This window comes from Carassius carassius, chromosome 34 (genome assembly GCF_963082965.1).
Source record: "Carassius carassius chromosome 34, fCarCar2.1, whole genome shotgun sequence".
NCBI classification, from domain to species: domain Eukaryota; kingdom Metazoa; phylum Chordata; class Actinopteri; order Cypriniformes; family Cyprinidae; genus Carassius; species Carassius carassius.
In genome coordinates, this window is record NC_081788.1 from 3,280,971 (window position 1) to 3,297,545 (window position 16,575).

Below are 16,575 nucleotides of genomic sequence, written 5' to 3' on the forward strand. Positions count from 1 at the left end.
TTTAATTAAAGTGTAACTAAACCCCTGCTCAGAGCCTGACTCCACCCACTGACAATATTTGAAAAATGCTGAAAAGTGGGCAGATCACAGCAGAGATAGAGGGGACGAGCCGAGGGCGGGGCTGAGCGAGTGCGGCGTGATCCTGAGACTCGCAGTGACGGATTGATTGACAGCTGCTGTCAGAGACGCTAAAATGGAGAGTGACTGTAATGACGCAAGTAGCTTTGCAACAGAGCGATCATTTGAAGTAAAGGACTTTTCTCCTCCACCTTCACCTGTTCATATCAATTCGAGCCGCTGGCTCAAACTGCGGTCTTAACTCCCGCTCCGCGTTGCCTTTCAGCGCGAGCTGTGTGGAGAAGCCCATCTCCACCTCCACTGCATTGGAGAAGCACTCCCGTGTAAAATGCAGTCTGCACACTCCAGCTCTAGGCGGGAACTCGCGGTCTTCCAGGCCAAGTGCATGCAACCACTGGCGCCTAATTTTAAAGTCTGCTGGTAAACTATGCAGTCCAGCAGTGCTGTCACAGCCAGCAACACACCTACGTACCATCCTGACCACTGTACTAAATACAGATAAATCTACGCTAACTTGAAGATATAAATAACTCTATAATTGATATGCTAAATAGATGCTATAATAGTCTATCCTGATCGTTTTCAATACTCGCAATTCTAACTCCTGACTCACTACAGTGATTTTGACGGAACAAGATGGTTTTATACTGACAAGGGCGTGGTAGCTCGTACCAAGGGGCGTGGTGAGCTGGAAACTGCTTACGTCACCTGCCACCGCTTACGTCACTTGCCACCGCAACATCCAATAGGAAAAATCAACTGCAGTAGCCACCGTTCAACCTGAAGAGGGCAGCACTCAGACGTTTTTACACCATATATTGTAGAATTAAAACACTTTATACTCAAATGTCAAAAAAGTTACTCGAATCAATAAACAGCAGTAATAAAGCCCCATTCTTATCGATCATTAACTAAAAAAAGTTGGTTTAGGGTTTAGTTACTCTTTAAGGTAGGAAAAAAATTGAAATCTTCAAATAAGCTCTTTTGTCAAGTTTCAATCCTCCATCCACCTATATTGTTGACGTTTATGAGCAGAAGGCCTAGTGCTCATTTCCAACTTTAAGTGCTGAGCTTAGGACACTTATCTGCTGCTCAGCTTCCCTTGTCTTGAAGGTCCACTGACCCTATAATTCAGCCCTGCATCAGCAACACATAAAAAATAAAACGACAACAAAAAAAAACAACAACAACAAAACAAATTCACTGATTATGTCCTTATACCATTTTGAATCCATCACATCTCAAAAATCCCAGTTCCAAGTTAACAAAAACATTCCACTTAGTCAAAACTTTAATACTAATAAGCATATCAGGACCTAGTTTAAAACACTCATAAAACTGTTACTCAGTTTGTGGATCCTATGGATGTCATAAAGCCTGACGATGCAGATTGTGAGCTTATAAAGTTATTTGTGCTTCCTTTGCTTTCCCCTTTAGGCAGGTGCTTCTGGTCCACCCAAGCAGATGCATCTACCTGTCCCGTCCTAATACTTAAATTAGATAGATCCCCTGTCCGTGCACCCTGTCCCAACGGAACAAGCTCTGATGCATGCTTGGGATCATGCCTGTGTTCAGGGCATCCCTTGATGTCTGAGCTTTCACCACTGCCGCTCCTGCAGTCGTTACCACCCTTCGTCTTTCTCTGCAGATCCTGAGTGATCTCGCCTAGCGTGGCTCCTTTGCCGTGGTCAGAGCAGCGTCTCAGCACTTGAGGCTCGCGCTCAAAGTGTGTGAGTGGGAAATGCGGCAATAAGACAACGTGCTGCTCAAAGGTCTCTGGAACCAGAGAGATTGCAGAGGCTCGCCACGGGCTTCTCAGTGGACTAGCCAGTGGCGTCTCGTCAATGAAGTTAATCACTTCGTCGCGGCTAAAGCACTTGAAATCGTCCTCATGACGCTTGACTCGTGGAATCTGCTTGAGTGAATGCATGTCCTCGGATCTCCTCCTTTTGCGGTGTGGGTGGCTCTCCTCGTGGTAGGATGCCGGGCTGCTCCGACGTCTCTCGTGGCGTGGTGAGCTGTATTGCGGGATGACAATGATGTCCTCTGTGGAGCCCCAGTGATGCAGGTAAGACGGGATCTGACCGGTGGTCCACATGTCGGTTTCGTCGTGGGAGTATCTTCTTGTAGGGGGCACCTGGAGTAACACACAAGCGAATGAACCGGGACATTTCTAAAAGCAAAAAAAATTCTGTCTCAGCTCTAAGGACCTAAAACACGTTGTCAAAGCTTCAATGGGATTCTGTGAACTATGATGGCAACACAGGCCTGTTTTCTCTTTAAAGTACTAAATATTCATAGATCTACCTTTTAACAGGGATAAAAATGTGGACAATTTAATATTATTTTGCTTAGTTTATAATCACTCATTCTACAAACAGATACTCACATTCCACATTGTTCTGAGAACTACACAGGAAAGACATTAAATTAGTTTCTAGTATATAAAAGAACTTTAAGTGCACTATCCAAAGCATACAGCACAAGCCTAACATGAAAGCAACTGTACTGGTTAATGCAGGAATGAGACAGCAGTTTACAAAAAAGCCCTGCATATGCATTATGAGGACTGATTGATAGGTGTATTATACTTTGGCCAGTAGAGGAAAGCAAAGCATCATTTAAGCAATGGCATTCAGTTACTCTGCTGACTTGTCTATTTTATAAAAGCTTGTTATTTTGCTTTAAAAACAAAACATTTTTGTTATATAAAATTTGTCTTAGTTACTTCAAAATCGATAGACAGTTTTAAATATTATTGTTTGGCAGCCTTTAGACATCAAAAACAGTAGCAGCTTGTACTTCCCAATTATTATAACATTCCAATATTTTACATAGCGATGACAATGCAAAACACTTGTGAAATTGAAAAAAGAACTTTATTTCTACTGAAATAGTACTCTAAAAGTACCAAAAAGTGAATAATGTTCTAATGCAGACACATCGGCTTTCAGTTCTTTATCAATATGCATCAGTGTTTTTTTGCTGAACATCACTGGATCAATTCTAAAACACACAATGTTAATGGTAGTTTAATAAACTTTGAAGAGAACTTCAAACGTTGTTTCGTGCAACGTTTATAGCAATAAAATCAGCAATGGGAAGCAGTCAAGCACTGCAGATTGCCTAACAGAGCTTTGGGAAGTGTTCGGCATGCACATTTATGGCATATTCTCCACATTTAACCTCCAAATCTAATTTTTTATTCCAGACATACAGGCATAAATTTAATATTTTTTTTACACACAGAGAAAAATGGATGATATATATAAAAGGTCAATGAAAGTTACATGTGGAGGTTGCATATGAGCGCTTAGGGGCAATATGTGAAGTAATCATTGAATGTAAAAAGTTTAAAAGTTTGAAGTGAAGCATTGCACAGCTCTAAAACATACCAGCAGCCTTTTATACGAATTCTCAATTACATTGTAAGCCTTTATAGTATTATGGAGGTGGTTCAAATTATTGGAATGATTTTTTTTATTTTATTTATTCAGTACTTTTTATATTCAAAAGAACAATCTAAATTTGGATTTCTATGAAAGTATAAATTCCTACCCAGATCACACATCAGCTGTGCCTCTAAAACTACACATATACAACTAATAAAATTAATGTCAAAGTCATAGTATCAGTATCAAGGGATTTTTACAATTTACTGAGTATGTTTTTAATCCAGACTTCTCTTTGCAACTGATTAAAATTTGCAATGTCTTCAAGCTTTTAACTTTAAAATAAAAACTGAAAAGGCATCAGTGGAAGTTGCCCTGCAATGTTAGAAATACGACATAAAAATTCCAAGATGTCACTGGGGTGAAGAAACAAAAAGATTTGTTAGATCATACCCCCCACAAAAAAAAATTGCAATTTCACATTTTTGACATTTAAAATATCTAATAGGTCACACAACAGGAATGTCAACTAATTCCAGTAATATTGTTGCCAATTATATAGTGACTATAGCCTACGTTTTTTTGCAAACACGGAGGTGGAGGGCCATTGCAGCATGCACATTTTAGTTCAAAATAGAGAAAAGATCAATTTGAAAACAAAATCAATGGAAATATACCTGCAAATAGTGCATTTTATCTTCCTGAAGCTCCCTCAATGGATAACACCTTTCTAAGGTTGAGAATTCGTACTTGGCAATACGGTCTACCGTCATGATATCACCAGCAGAGCTATAGTCAAATGGTCTGTCAAATATTAAGTCCGGATGAATGCCTCCATTCTGGCTGTTTTCTGCAAACGCAGAAAGCATATATATGTATCAGGATTAAAAATCAGTGTGCTCAAAATACACAGACAGACAGACAGACAGACGGATAGGTAAAAAAAAATAAAAAAAGAAGGAAAACAATTCAATTTTACAGATTTTCGATGGCCGCATTAGAATTTGACGTTGTAAAAAATTGGTTCATGTGAAATCATTAGGATCCACTGAAGTGTCTTGTACTAAACATTGCGACTGACTGACTGTCCCTGTTTATTAATAAATAAGTGCTATAGATTGCAGCTAGAGCAAACTGTCATTTAAACATATTCCCTAAAATATTTTTGGGGGCAAAAGATCGTTTGAGGGGTGCAAACAAGTTTTTAAAACTTTAAAAACAGCTGTAGGGCAATGTGATATGTTGATCTTTAGGCAAAATGGGGGCACAGAGCGGGATGATCAGATGAGATTAGCTATTAGCACAGGCAGCTTAGCATGCATTTGAGTGAGACACAAGTACAAAAAGCAACCCTTATACATACAACTGAGTTGTGTTACACAAGGCAAACTGTCTGGAAAGAAGCAGAGCACTGGCAAAATTAAGATAAAAGAATCCATTTCTTGCACATATTCCTTATGATTGCAAACTTAGAAATGAGAAAGGGCTGAATAGCAGGAAGGGCAATGAAATACAGCTAACAGCAAAGTCACACACTTAACACCTACATTCATCAGTATATACTGACAGCCTCAGTTCATGAATCGTTTTTGATGAAGCATATTAATCATATAATTATCACGTGACCACTAGATATTTTTATCTAGATAACCCCTTGTTTCTATATTTTTGAATTTGTTTTTATGTTTTAATATTAACCATAAAAATTACAACGTAACTATATATTGCAACCAAAATTCCATTGTTTCTGCCAAATAACTATTGTCATTGCTGTAAAATCACAGTAATTTAATATGAAATCTCCTTGAAAGGGTGTAAGAAGCTTTTTTCTGTAATTTTAATGAATCATTTTATTTTTTGATGACAGTGGTGGCTAATACAGAGTTTTATTAGTCAGATGCCTGTAGCAACTATGGTATTTTGGCCATTGGCCCTGCAAATCTGTAGGGGCCCTTTGGTCACATGTCAAATGAGTAGTGACATCATGCAACTCTGTGACACTTTACTTTTAGAAGCAACTTTGCAGCACAACTTCTACAATGGAGCTCACTCCAAAAGCATCCTAACAGGTATTCCAGTTATATATATTTCTTGAGTGTATGTCAACAAAGATATTAATGAGATACTCTTTATGAAAATAATATCTATCCATCTCAAAATGTAAATCACGTGGTAAATCCAATGACTGTAGTCATCACTGGTTGAACACAGCTTTGCTTTCTCCTTGGAACAAGCTAAAGGAAGTTCAGTGATACTTACCTTCATCCACTTCATCATTGGACATGATGGCCACACATTTCTCCCAGACCATCTTGACGTCTGCTCTGTAGCGGTCGCAAGCCCACAGGAACATGGGGAGCAGGATTGATTGTGCTATGGAGCACCAGAGGACACACAGGACCATCCAGCTATAGGAGCGGTCAAATTTCAGGCTGGCAAAGCTCACCACCTACAATGGAGCACTGCAATTATTTACATGTGATAAAGCTAATTCAAATGACATCAATTCAAATGATAACTATAAATATAATTATATCCTGTTTTATCCACCTACATAAAATACATAATTAGGCTTATTACTGTACTTAATTATTATAAACTGTATAAAACCTAACCTATTTCATAACTTTCAAATATTACAGAAAAACTGTCACCGCATAATGTATTATTAACTCCAAATCTTGTCACCAGTTAAGGTCTAGCAGCAAGGTGTAAAGTAACAAACTAGTGATTGTACACATGCACCATACATGCTAATATTCAGAGATTCTATATTTAACCCTCTGGAGTCATTTGTGCTTTTTTCAGTTTCTTATAAATATCTAAATGGGTAAAGTCTAATCTCACTGTAATCAGCAAAACCTGGGCTATAATCATATGTGAGCAGCCTGTATGTACATGATTGTATTTTTGAGAAAAAAAATGTTATGCGTGGTTAGTGAAAAACGAAAAATGTTAAAACACTTGAATAAGGCCATAAAACACATAAAGAACAATGGTTCCCGGGATTTTTGAGAACTGGAGCTTGTAGCCTAGAATTTTTCTTTCTAAATTATGTGAAAATCTTCTTGTTTACTCACTTACAGAAAACAATATATTGATTTTAATTTTCTAAGACACTTTTTGTTGGTAAAAGTCATATGCAAGTAGGCATCAACTATCATGAAACGTGAAAAACGGACATCGCGTTGTTTTCATATGGATTACTTCATCACAGAATATTTGTTTTCGGCAGCACTTGTTTAGTTTAAATGTAGACATGGTGTCAAGCTTTCTATAGATATCTCTCTCATGTTTCTTCGTTGAGTATTCACGGAGTTACAGTTCATTTTAATGACGTGTTTGTAAATGAAGATCAGCGCAGACAAAGGCTGCAGACAGCACACCTTGTTTGTTATCTTTATTTTATAAGTGCACAAAGTTTTGTTGTTATTATGTCTGTATCCAAAAAAGTAGACCCTTTATAGATTCGATTGATGTATTGCTCTTATCTGTACGATCAAAACTGAAAGTGTAATTTAAGTTCTTTTCGGGGTTATCAGGAGAAAATGACTCATAACGTGTATACGCGTTAATCGACTCCAGAGGGTTAATGGCTTTAGTGTATGAAGATGGGTTTAAGAGCAGCACTTATTATTGTGGCTTGGTAGGTTTTTGTTTCAAAGGCCTATGAGGAGAACAGCAACAGGCATTTGATGAACTGGCAGTGAAAGTGACATGACATGTGGCCAAATATGGTGTCCCATACTCAGAATTTGTGCACTGCATTTATCCCATCTAAGTGCTCAAACACAGCAGTGAGTAGTGAACACACACACACACACACACACAAACACACACCATTAACGCACACCCGGAGTAGTGGGAAGCCATTTGCTACGGCACCCGAGGAGCAATTGGAGGTTCAGTGCCTTGCTCAAGGACATCTCAGTCATGAGTACTGAAGGGGGAAGACAGCCCTGTTCATTCAATCCCCCCACCTACAATTACTGTTGGTACTGAGTCTCAAACCCGCAACCTTCAGGTTACAAGTCCAACTCTCTAACCAATAGGCCTCGACTACCATAAATTGTTGATAAGTGTTTAGGAAATCTAGAGTTACTTCACACACAACACTGATCTTGAATGACTATGCTATAAATACCAGTGTTGGTGGGGGAGAATCAAATATGTGAAAATTATGGTTTTTATTCAAATGCGGGTCAGGGTGAAATGGCTGGACTGCATGCATGAAAATTACTACAGAACAGTGAAAAAAAAAAAAATAGATGGATGGATGCAAAAATATAGCAAACCCACTCCAACAAACTCCACACAAAAAGGCTTAAGCTGTATGATTGCTGCAGAACATGCACAAGGTGGTGGTGTTTCTTTTGTGAGGCATTCACTTGTTTCTTGTTTCATGTGTGGGATGAGATGCCTGAGAACTTTCCGAACTGCTTGTGTTCTGTCTTGTGACTTATCTATAGTGCTAGAAGGTTTACCAAGCCTCCTTTTGAACCACATGAGTCAGCTTCAGATTAAATTCTGACTCTTATGGCAGTCTTTTTGTTGGCATTTACATCCCTTAAGAGGATTGGTGATTTACAGGCTATATCAGTGACATAAATTTTGTTTCCTGACTGGTGAAAGTTTTGGTTTACCTAAGGTTGTATATCTTTGGAGGACATTTGTGTATTGGCAGGCTTTTCCTTTCCAACACTTTTATCAGATTTTAGATTCTGACACTGATTTGAGCTATGAATTGCAACATTCAATGTAAAATCATATGTATGTAACCCTGGGTCCCTGAGAAGGCTTTAGACAATAGTGTTGTCAAGAGTATCGGTATAAAAGTCATATGCGAGTAGGCGTCAACTATCATGAAACGTGAAAAACAGACATCGCGTTGTTTTCATATGGATTACTTCATCACAGAATATTTGTTTTCGGCAGCACTTGTTAGGTTTAAATGTTAAAAACATTATTTGGTACCAAGTCAATACTCTCATTTTTAAAGCACAAGCAGCCTTTCCACAGTACTGGTAGTAGTGTTGACCCGCTGACAGGCCACTACTGTCAAATGCTCCTGTGTTTGTGTGAGTGTCTGAGAAGAGCAAGTCAGAATCAGTAAATCAGAATTGCTAGAGTTTGTTTAGCTTGAGTTCTGCACTCTCGCAAACAGTTTTGCTCTAACCAGCAAAGTATAAACACAATGTATTTGATTATAGCAGGAGATTTCACTCAGTCAGTGAGCTTGTGCTGCAGATGAATGGCGCTGAGCGTCTTTACTCACTTTCTTTGTATAACCCATTCATAATTTGAATAAAGGTTTTCATGTACACACTGCAGGAGTGATGACTATTTTAAAATGCGGGACTGAATCTGAAATTTTTATGTTTGACATTGTGATAACCATAGCAACAGACAGTACAAAATCCATATGATGTGTCAGAATAGATAAATTATTGAACAATATTTGAAGGCCACATGTTAATGTTTTTATTGTATTGACTTATATTAAAATTTGAAATTAGTACAGAGAAACATGTAAGGAACACATCCCAACAAACCATCAAAAAGTAAGCCACATTTCTACTGTTGTTTATATGTTCTATGTTAATTTTATGACTGAGTTCGCAACATATTTACGTAAAAAAGAAAAGAAAAAAAAGGATTACTCCGATTAATTAGCACAATTTAAAATTAAACATTAGAATAACTAATATATTGTTTCAGCTTAAAAAGTATGTGTTTGGTGCTTGACTTAAAATTATACGTTTAGTTAACTTTAGATTACATATGTTGGATATTTAAGTTATCACAACAAATTTCTTATAACTAGCATTTTTCACAGTGTTGCTGGGATTTTTGGATGTTGGATCATCAAAAGCACTCTCTTCAATGATAGTACTCAAAAAGTCAATATCATTCATAGGTCAATCAAGGCAACTCCTAACTCATATTCCTATGCAAATATAATCACCACTGAGACTCAACTGAAGACTGCATCTCATGTTCTCTTAAATAAAGACAAAAACACTCACCAATATGGGGAATCCAGTTAGAAAGTCGTATATGAAGACTATTCCACTAATCAGATAGGTGATCTGCAGCGATGTCTTAACGGGCTCTGAGCCGTCGATGGATGAACGCCTCTTGCCCTGGGCATCCTCCACTACAATCGTGGGTACGTTAAATTTGTTCTTGTCCACGTTTTGACCCATCTGGATGGAAAAGGTCTGGAAGAGGGCAATTCCAATACAGATGACGCCCATCACTACACTCCCACTGATCAGCAACAGGAAGCAGACACCAAATCCCAAGCCAATCTCGGTCACAATGAAGCGACAGTTGTCGTGGGTGTAAAAGCGCTCAGTGGTATCATGCCAGCCCACAGCGGGCAAGGTGGACAGAATGAATGACACCATCCAGATGCCCATGACCGTATGGACAGCCTGCTTTTTGGTGTTACTCAACCTGGCAGAAGATAAAAGACATTAAAGATTATAATGTTAATAATGCTAGAATGAACATACTTTGAGATTAATTAAAGAGATTAATAATACTAGATTACAACATCAAGCTAAAAAAAAATTTTCCTGTGTTCGTGCCACATCAATCCTTAAGTTAATTTTACTGAAGATGGTTGTAACAACTGGTTGAATTGTATCATCGTCAGTTAGAAACCATTTACAGGGATGAAAAAACCATCAAACCATGTCCACCACTGTGCCACACTTTTCTAATAGTGTTTAACTTCACTCCACCCACTGTTACAACTCATGTTATAACAGCACCTTTTGCACTTGCCATTCGTTTACAAAGTGGGAAAATTATATCAATGTTTAAGATAAATTTTGCAAAAACAAAACAGACAAAATCAGACTACAGAGTTATAGATGGTAAAACAAAAAAGTCATACTACCATCCCCGTCTCCCCTATCTAACACCCACCTGTCATGATCATGTCTATTTCTGATTGATAGATTTAAGTTCCACCCTATTTTTTTCTAATTAATGTTCAGTTTAACTTGAAAATGTCACATTACCAAAGTAAAATAGGTTGCGAACAGTGTTTTATGTTGACTAAACTAGCGTTCCACTTTTGAGCACAGCACTGATTAGAAATTATTTGACTGAATTACTTAAGAGTAAAATCTTTACTAAAAATAAAATATTTATTTAATTATGATTTAAGGTGCTATTATAGTGCTAAAGTGGAGTGCTATATTAAGGACTGCTTTGTCAGCAAAGAGAAATAATGATTTTTACTCTTAGGACATAGACGTTCCAGTCATGATTATCAAAAACATTTTATTTATTTATTTTTTTACACGGTGAATGCAAATGTCAGTATATGTCAACTAGCTTAATTAATGTTTTCCCTCAACACGAGACACAATTTTCTAACTTTTTTTTTTTCACAATCATAATTCTCACAATTCCTTTATGTTAAGATGTGCTTTTTAGTGTACAAAATGTTATAAACTTTCATTTTTGTAGTATCATTGAATAATTTTTCCTGGTTTTAACCAGAGGTTCAAGGTTTTATCATATTGACCACTGTAAATGTCGTATTGCACCAATACTCATGAAAGGAAGTCGTGGCCTACTGGTTAGAGTTCGACTCCTAACCCTAATGTTGTGGGCTTGAGTCTCAGGCTGGCAATACCATGACTGAGGTGCCTTTGAGCAAGGCACCGAACCCCCAACTGCTCCCAGTGTGCTGCAGCATAAATGGCTGCTAGGGCTGGGAATCGATTCCAAAAAGAATAGATTCCGAGGCGTTGGGAATCAGGTGTCGAATCCATCAAGGGGAATCAACTCCTCATTAAGGGTCTTTTTCAGTTCAACAAAGCTAACCAATGGAGTCTCTCAAATGGAAGTCTACATCCTACAAAGGCTGCACACATTTAAATTCACGAAAATAAACAGAAAGGAAAAGAGTCGTACTGAATATTTGAATTTTATGATGTAGCCTTCTGTTTCAGAAGCACAATTCACCAAGAGCCATATTTACAAGAGTTGCGAGATAAAATATCAGAATCAGAATCAGAATCAGAAAGAGCTTTATTGCCAAGTATGCTTGCGCATACAAGGAATTTGTTTTAGTGACATAAGCTTCCAGTAAACAGAGACAACAACACACAGGCAAAAAAAAAAAAAAAAAAACAAAAAAAAAAAAATTTACAGGAGAATTACAAATTGGCAAATAAATAAGTGTATAAACAATTGTGCTATAAATGATAATGGAATAGGATTGAGTGAGATGCAGGAATGTTCTAGGATGGAGGGGTAACAAATAAATATAAGGATATTGCACATTTTTGCATAAGCATACGTTTAAGTGGGAAACATTTAACTGTTCATGAGGTAGATTGCCTGGGGGAAGAAACTATTCTTGTGCCTTGCTGTTCTTGTATTTGCGGCTCTGAGGCGCCGGCCAGATGGCAAAAGTTCAAAGATGGGGTGACTTGGATGTGAGGGATCCAGAGTGATTTTCTGAGTCCTTTTCCTCACTCTGGATGTGTACAGTTCTTGGAGGGTGGGCAGGGGAGCACCAATAATCCTTTCAGCAGTCCGAACAGTTCTCTGTAGTCTTCTGATATCTGATTTTGTAGCTGAACCAAACCAGACAGTAATTGAAGTACACAGGACTGACTCAATGACGGCTGAGTAGAACTGTTTCAGCAGCTCCTGTGGCAGGTTAAACTTCCTCAGCTGGCGAAGGAAGTACAACCTTTGTTGGGCTTTTTTCACAATGGAGCCAATGTGATTGTCCCACTTCAGGTCCTGAGAGATGGTGGTTCCCAGGAATCTGAATGACTCCACTGCAGCCACAGTGCTGTTCATGATGGTGAGTGGGGAAAGTGCAGGGGGGTTTCTCCTAAAGTCCACAGTCATCTCCACTGTTTTGAGCGTGTTCAGCTCCAGGTTGTTAAGACTGCACCAGACAGCCAGCTGCTCAACCTCCTGTCTGTAAGCAGACTCGTCACCGTCCTGGATGAGGCCGATGACTGTAGTATCGTCTGCAAACTTCAGGAGCTTGACAGAGGGGTCTTTAGAGGTGCAGTCGTTGGTGTACAGGGAGAAGAGCAGAGGGGAGAGAACACATCCCTGAGGGGCACCAGTGTTGGTGGAGCAGCTGTTTGACATGAATTTCCCCAGTCTCACTAACTGTTGCCTATCTGTCAGAAAGCTGGTGATCCACTGACAGATAGAGCTAGGAACAGAGAGCTGGGTCAGTTTGGTTTGGAGGGTTGTTGGGATGATGGTGTTGAAAGCCGAACTAAAGTCCACAAACAGGATCCTCACATAAGTCCCTGTTTTGTCCAGATGTTGCAGGATGAAGTGCAATGCCATGTTGATTGCATCATCCACGGACCTGTTTGCTTGGTACGCAAACTGCAGGGGGTCCAGTAAGGGTCCAGTGATGTCCTTCAGATAAGCCAGAACCAGTTTTTCAAACGACTTCATGACGACAGACGTTAGAGCCACAGGTCTGTAGTCGTTAAGTCCTGTTATCTTGGGTTTCTTTGGAATGGGGATTATGGTGGAGCGTTTGAAGCAGGAAGGCACTTCACACAACTCCAGAGATCTGTTGAAGATCTGTGAAAAGATGGGGGCCAGCTGGTCGGCACAGATTTTCAGACAGGCTGGTGTAACGCCATCTGGGCCTGGTGCTTTTCTTCTTTTGTTTTTCTTGAAGACCTGGCGCACATCATCTTCACAGATTTGAAGAGCAGGAGGTATGGAGAGGGGGATTGCAGGAGGTGTTAATGGTTGTGTAGGGAGATGGTCAGAGTGGGTGTTGGGGGTTTCAAATCTACAATAAAACTCATTCAGGTCGTTAGCAAGTCGTTGATTAGCCTCAGTGCAAGGGGATGGTGTCTTGTAGTTTGTGATGGCTCTCAGTCCTCTCCAAACTGAAGTAGAGTCGTTGGAAGTAAACTGGTCTTCCAACTTTTTAGCATAGGTCTTTTTAGCCGCTCTAATCTCTTTGTTCAGTGTGTTCCTGGCCTGATTGTACAAGACCCTGTCCCCATTTCTGTAGGCATCCTCTTTGGCCTGACGAAGGTGTCTGAGTTTTACTGTAAACCATGGCTTATCATTGTTGAATGTTAAATAAGTCCTGGTAGGAATGCATATATCCTCACAGAAACTAATATAGGATGTCACAGTCTCTGTGAGTTCGTCCAGATCGGTGGTAGCAGCTTCAAAAACGCTCCAGTCTGTGATGTCAAAACAAGATTGTAAATCCTGCTCTGTTTCGCTGGTCCATCTCTTCACAGTCTTTACTACAGGTTTAGCAGATTTAAGTTTCTGCTTGTAGGTCGGTATAAGATGAACCAGACAGTGATCAGAACGTCCCAAAGCTGCTCGTGGAACAGAGTGATATGCATCCTTTATTGTGGTGTAACAGTGATCCAGTATATTACTGTCTCTGGTGGGACAGGTAACATGCTGTCTGTATTTTGGCAGTTCACGGGAGAGATTGGCTTTATTAAAGTCCCCAAGAATGATTAAAACAGAGTCCGGGTGTTGTTGTTCTGTGTCTGTTAAAGTTAGCGAGTTTCTGTAAAGCCAGACTTACTTGCGCTTGAGGTGGAATGTAAACACTAACCAGAATGAGCAAGTGAAACTCCCGCGGCGAATAGAACGGCTTGCAGTTGATAAACTGCGTTTCTAGATCAGGACAGCACATCTTCTCTAACACAGTTACATCTGTACACCACCATTCATTGATGTAAAAGCATGTCCCGCCGCCGCGCGATTTCCCCGTTGATTCTGCGTCGCGATCCGCTCTAAACAGCTGAAAGCCCGGCAGATGGAGTGCGCTGTCCGGTATGGCGTCATTCAGCCAGGTTTCCGTGAAACACAGAGCAGCAGAGTGAGAGAAATCCTTATTTGTCCGAGAGAGCAGAAGGAGTTCGTCCGTTTTGTTGGGTAGAGAGCGGAGATTTGCGAGATGGATGCTAGGCAATGGCGTTCGAAATCCGCGCTTCCTGAGTCTGACGAGCGCTCCCGCTCGCTTTCCCCGTCTGCGCGTCCTGAAGCGCTTGATCAGCGCCGCTGCTCCTCCGATAACAATGTTCAGTAAAACGTCTGTATAATAGAAATCCGGAAAAATATCATGTGGTGTGTTCTGCCGAATGTTCAGCAGTTCATCCCTGGTGAAACTGATCGTGTTTGTTAAACAAAAAACAGGAAAAACGAACAAAAACAGTACAAACACTGGAGAGCCAAGCACTGAAGCAGCCATGTGCGGCGCCATCTTGGAAAATATTATTTTATATTTTAAAACAATGATTCAGAGGTTATTTTACAGTTTTGAGCGCTGCATGCGAGAATAGATCATGACGTCACTGAGGGTCTTGATCTTATTACAATCTAAAATACTACAAACCCGATTCCAAAAAAGTTGGGACACTGTACAAATTGTGAGTAAAATATAGTGGAGAAATATCAGAGAGGAGTTTCTCAGAGAAAAAATGCAAAGAGTTTGAAGTTATGGGCCTTTATCACAGTGCACATGACGTCACTCCCAAAGGCGAATAGTAGTGTAAACCTACTTCCCGTCTAGTCTGTAGCAATAGCAGCAAGCACAGCGAGGAATTGTTGTTGCGTTCCTAAATGTTCTAATAGTTCTACTAAACAGCCGTATCTCAGTTTCCATTCTTTTCCAACTGATGAAAATGCGAAGAAAATGTGGATTCATGCTATTCGGCGGGATGAAGGCAATAGTTTTGCAGTTTTAAAAGGGAGTACGTATGTATGCTGGCAACACTTCACAGAATCTGACTACTCGTCAACAGCCGATCGTCCAGGTTCGAATGGAACAACTGGGAGAGTGCCTCGCTGGACAGGGAGAGATAAAGAAAACCCATGCTGGGAGGCTCTCGCTGCATCCGATGGGGTATCAACTCAGAAAATCGAACGGGTAAGCCGTGCCAGCCGGGGGGGGGGGGGAGATGTGAGGATAGAGGAGAGAGTTTAGACAGTATTTGACGGGAGGTTGAAACTTGTGGCGTTGGACGGTTCAGCCTCACCTACCGTCAAATGGAAAGGTAAAGTTATGTAGCCAGGAGACTCTTGCTGACGTCAGACGGGAGCACACATGATCGAACGGCTAAGTGTTGCCAACCATAGACTGAAAAAGTAAGATTGGTAAGCCTCTCTGACCATAGAAAAGGAAAAGTTGATTTGTCTAGCTGGGAGACTCTCGCCGACGTCCGACGGGAGCTTGTACTCACGGCATCGAATGGGTAAGCCTCTCCGGATGTAAGATGGAAAGGTAAAGTTGTGTGGCCAGGAGGCTTTCACCAGCATCCAAAAGAAACTATATGCTTGCTGTATAAGCTGGGTCAGCATCACAGGCCGTAGGATGGAAGAGGTAAGTTTGGGTGGCCGTGAGGCTCTCGCCAACGTCCGATGGCAGCTTGTACTTACGGCATCGGACGGGTAAGCCTTGACGACCGCAGAATGGAAAAGGAGGTTCTCACCAGCCTCTTGCGGGTGCTGGATATTCGCAAAATGGATAGGTCAGCTTGGCAGCTGTAAAAGGAAAAGGAAAGGTTGTCTGGCCAGGAGGCTCTCACCGGCATCCAATGGTAGCACACTTATCGAATTGGAAAGCTTTGCTGGCCGAAGGATGGGAAAGGTAAGTTTGTCTAGCCAGGAGGTTCCCGCCGACATCCGATACAGTACACACATACAGACAATCGAAATTGCGTTACTCTCAGACCCCGGTGCATACAGATAACATTAACATTAAAGCCTAAAAATCTAGATCAAATATAAAATGTAGATACAGCTATACGATAAGGGAATGTAAAAAAAGGCATTTAATAAAATTAAAAATAAAGTTAAATAAAGCAGCGCAAGGCAAATGACAGATAGAGTGCAAATTAAATGAAGTGAACATCAGTGCAGATAAAAAAAAAAAATTCTACTCAAGGCATCGAATGGGTAAACCTCTCCGGGCGTAGAAGGAAAGGTAAAGTCATGTGGCCGGGAGGCTCTCGCCGGCATCTGGTGGGAGCTCAATACTCACGGCACCAGATGCATAAGTCTCGCCGTCCATAAAAGGGGAAAGTTGAGGTTGACTAACTGGGAGTATCTC

The 16,575-nt window shown here is 40.3% G+C and overlaps 1 protein-coding gene across 4 annotated transcripts in view; it reads right to left on the bottom strand.

Annotated features, from left to right (window-relative positions):
* Positions 1–1,031: 1,031 nt before the first annotated feature.
* Positions 1,032–16,575, bottom strand: part of LOC132115325 (probable G-protein coupled receptor 153) — a 78,198-nt gene continuing 62,654 nt past the window's right edge. For 2 of the 4 annotated variants that reach the window (XM_059523726.1, XM_059523725.1), the window contains exons 3-6: positions 9,497–9,929; positions 5,730–5,919; positions 4,148–4,320; positions 1,032–2,215 (exon numbers count right to left, since the gene is read on the bottom strand). In XM_059523726.1, the coding sequence (XP_059379709.1) occupies positions 1,424–2,215; positions 4,148–4,320; positions 5,730–5,919; positions 9,497–9,929 (1,588 nt within the window). In that variant the 3' untranslated portion in view covers positions 1,032–1,423. Of the gene's footprint in view, positions 2,216–2,467; positions 2,488–4,147; positions 4,321–5,729; positions 5,920–9,496; positions 9,930–16,575 lie in introns of all 4 variants that reach the window. The other 2 variants (XM_059523729.1, XM_059523728.1) reach the window with 2 other exon arrangements.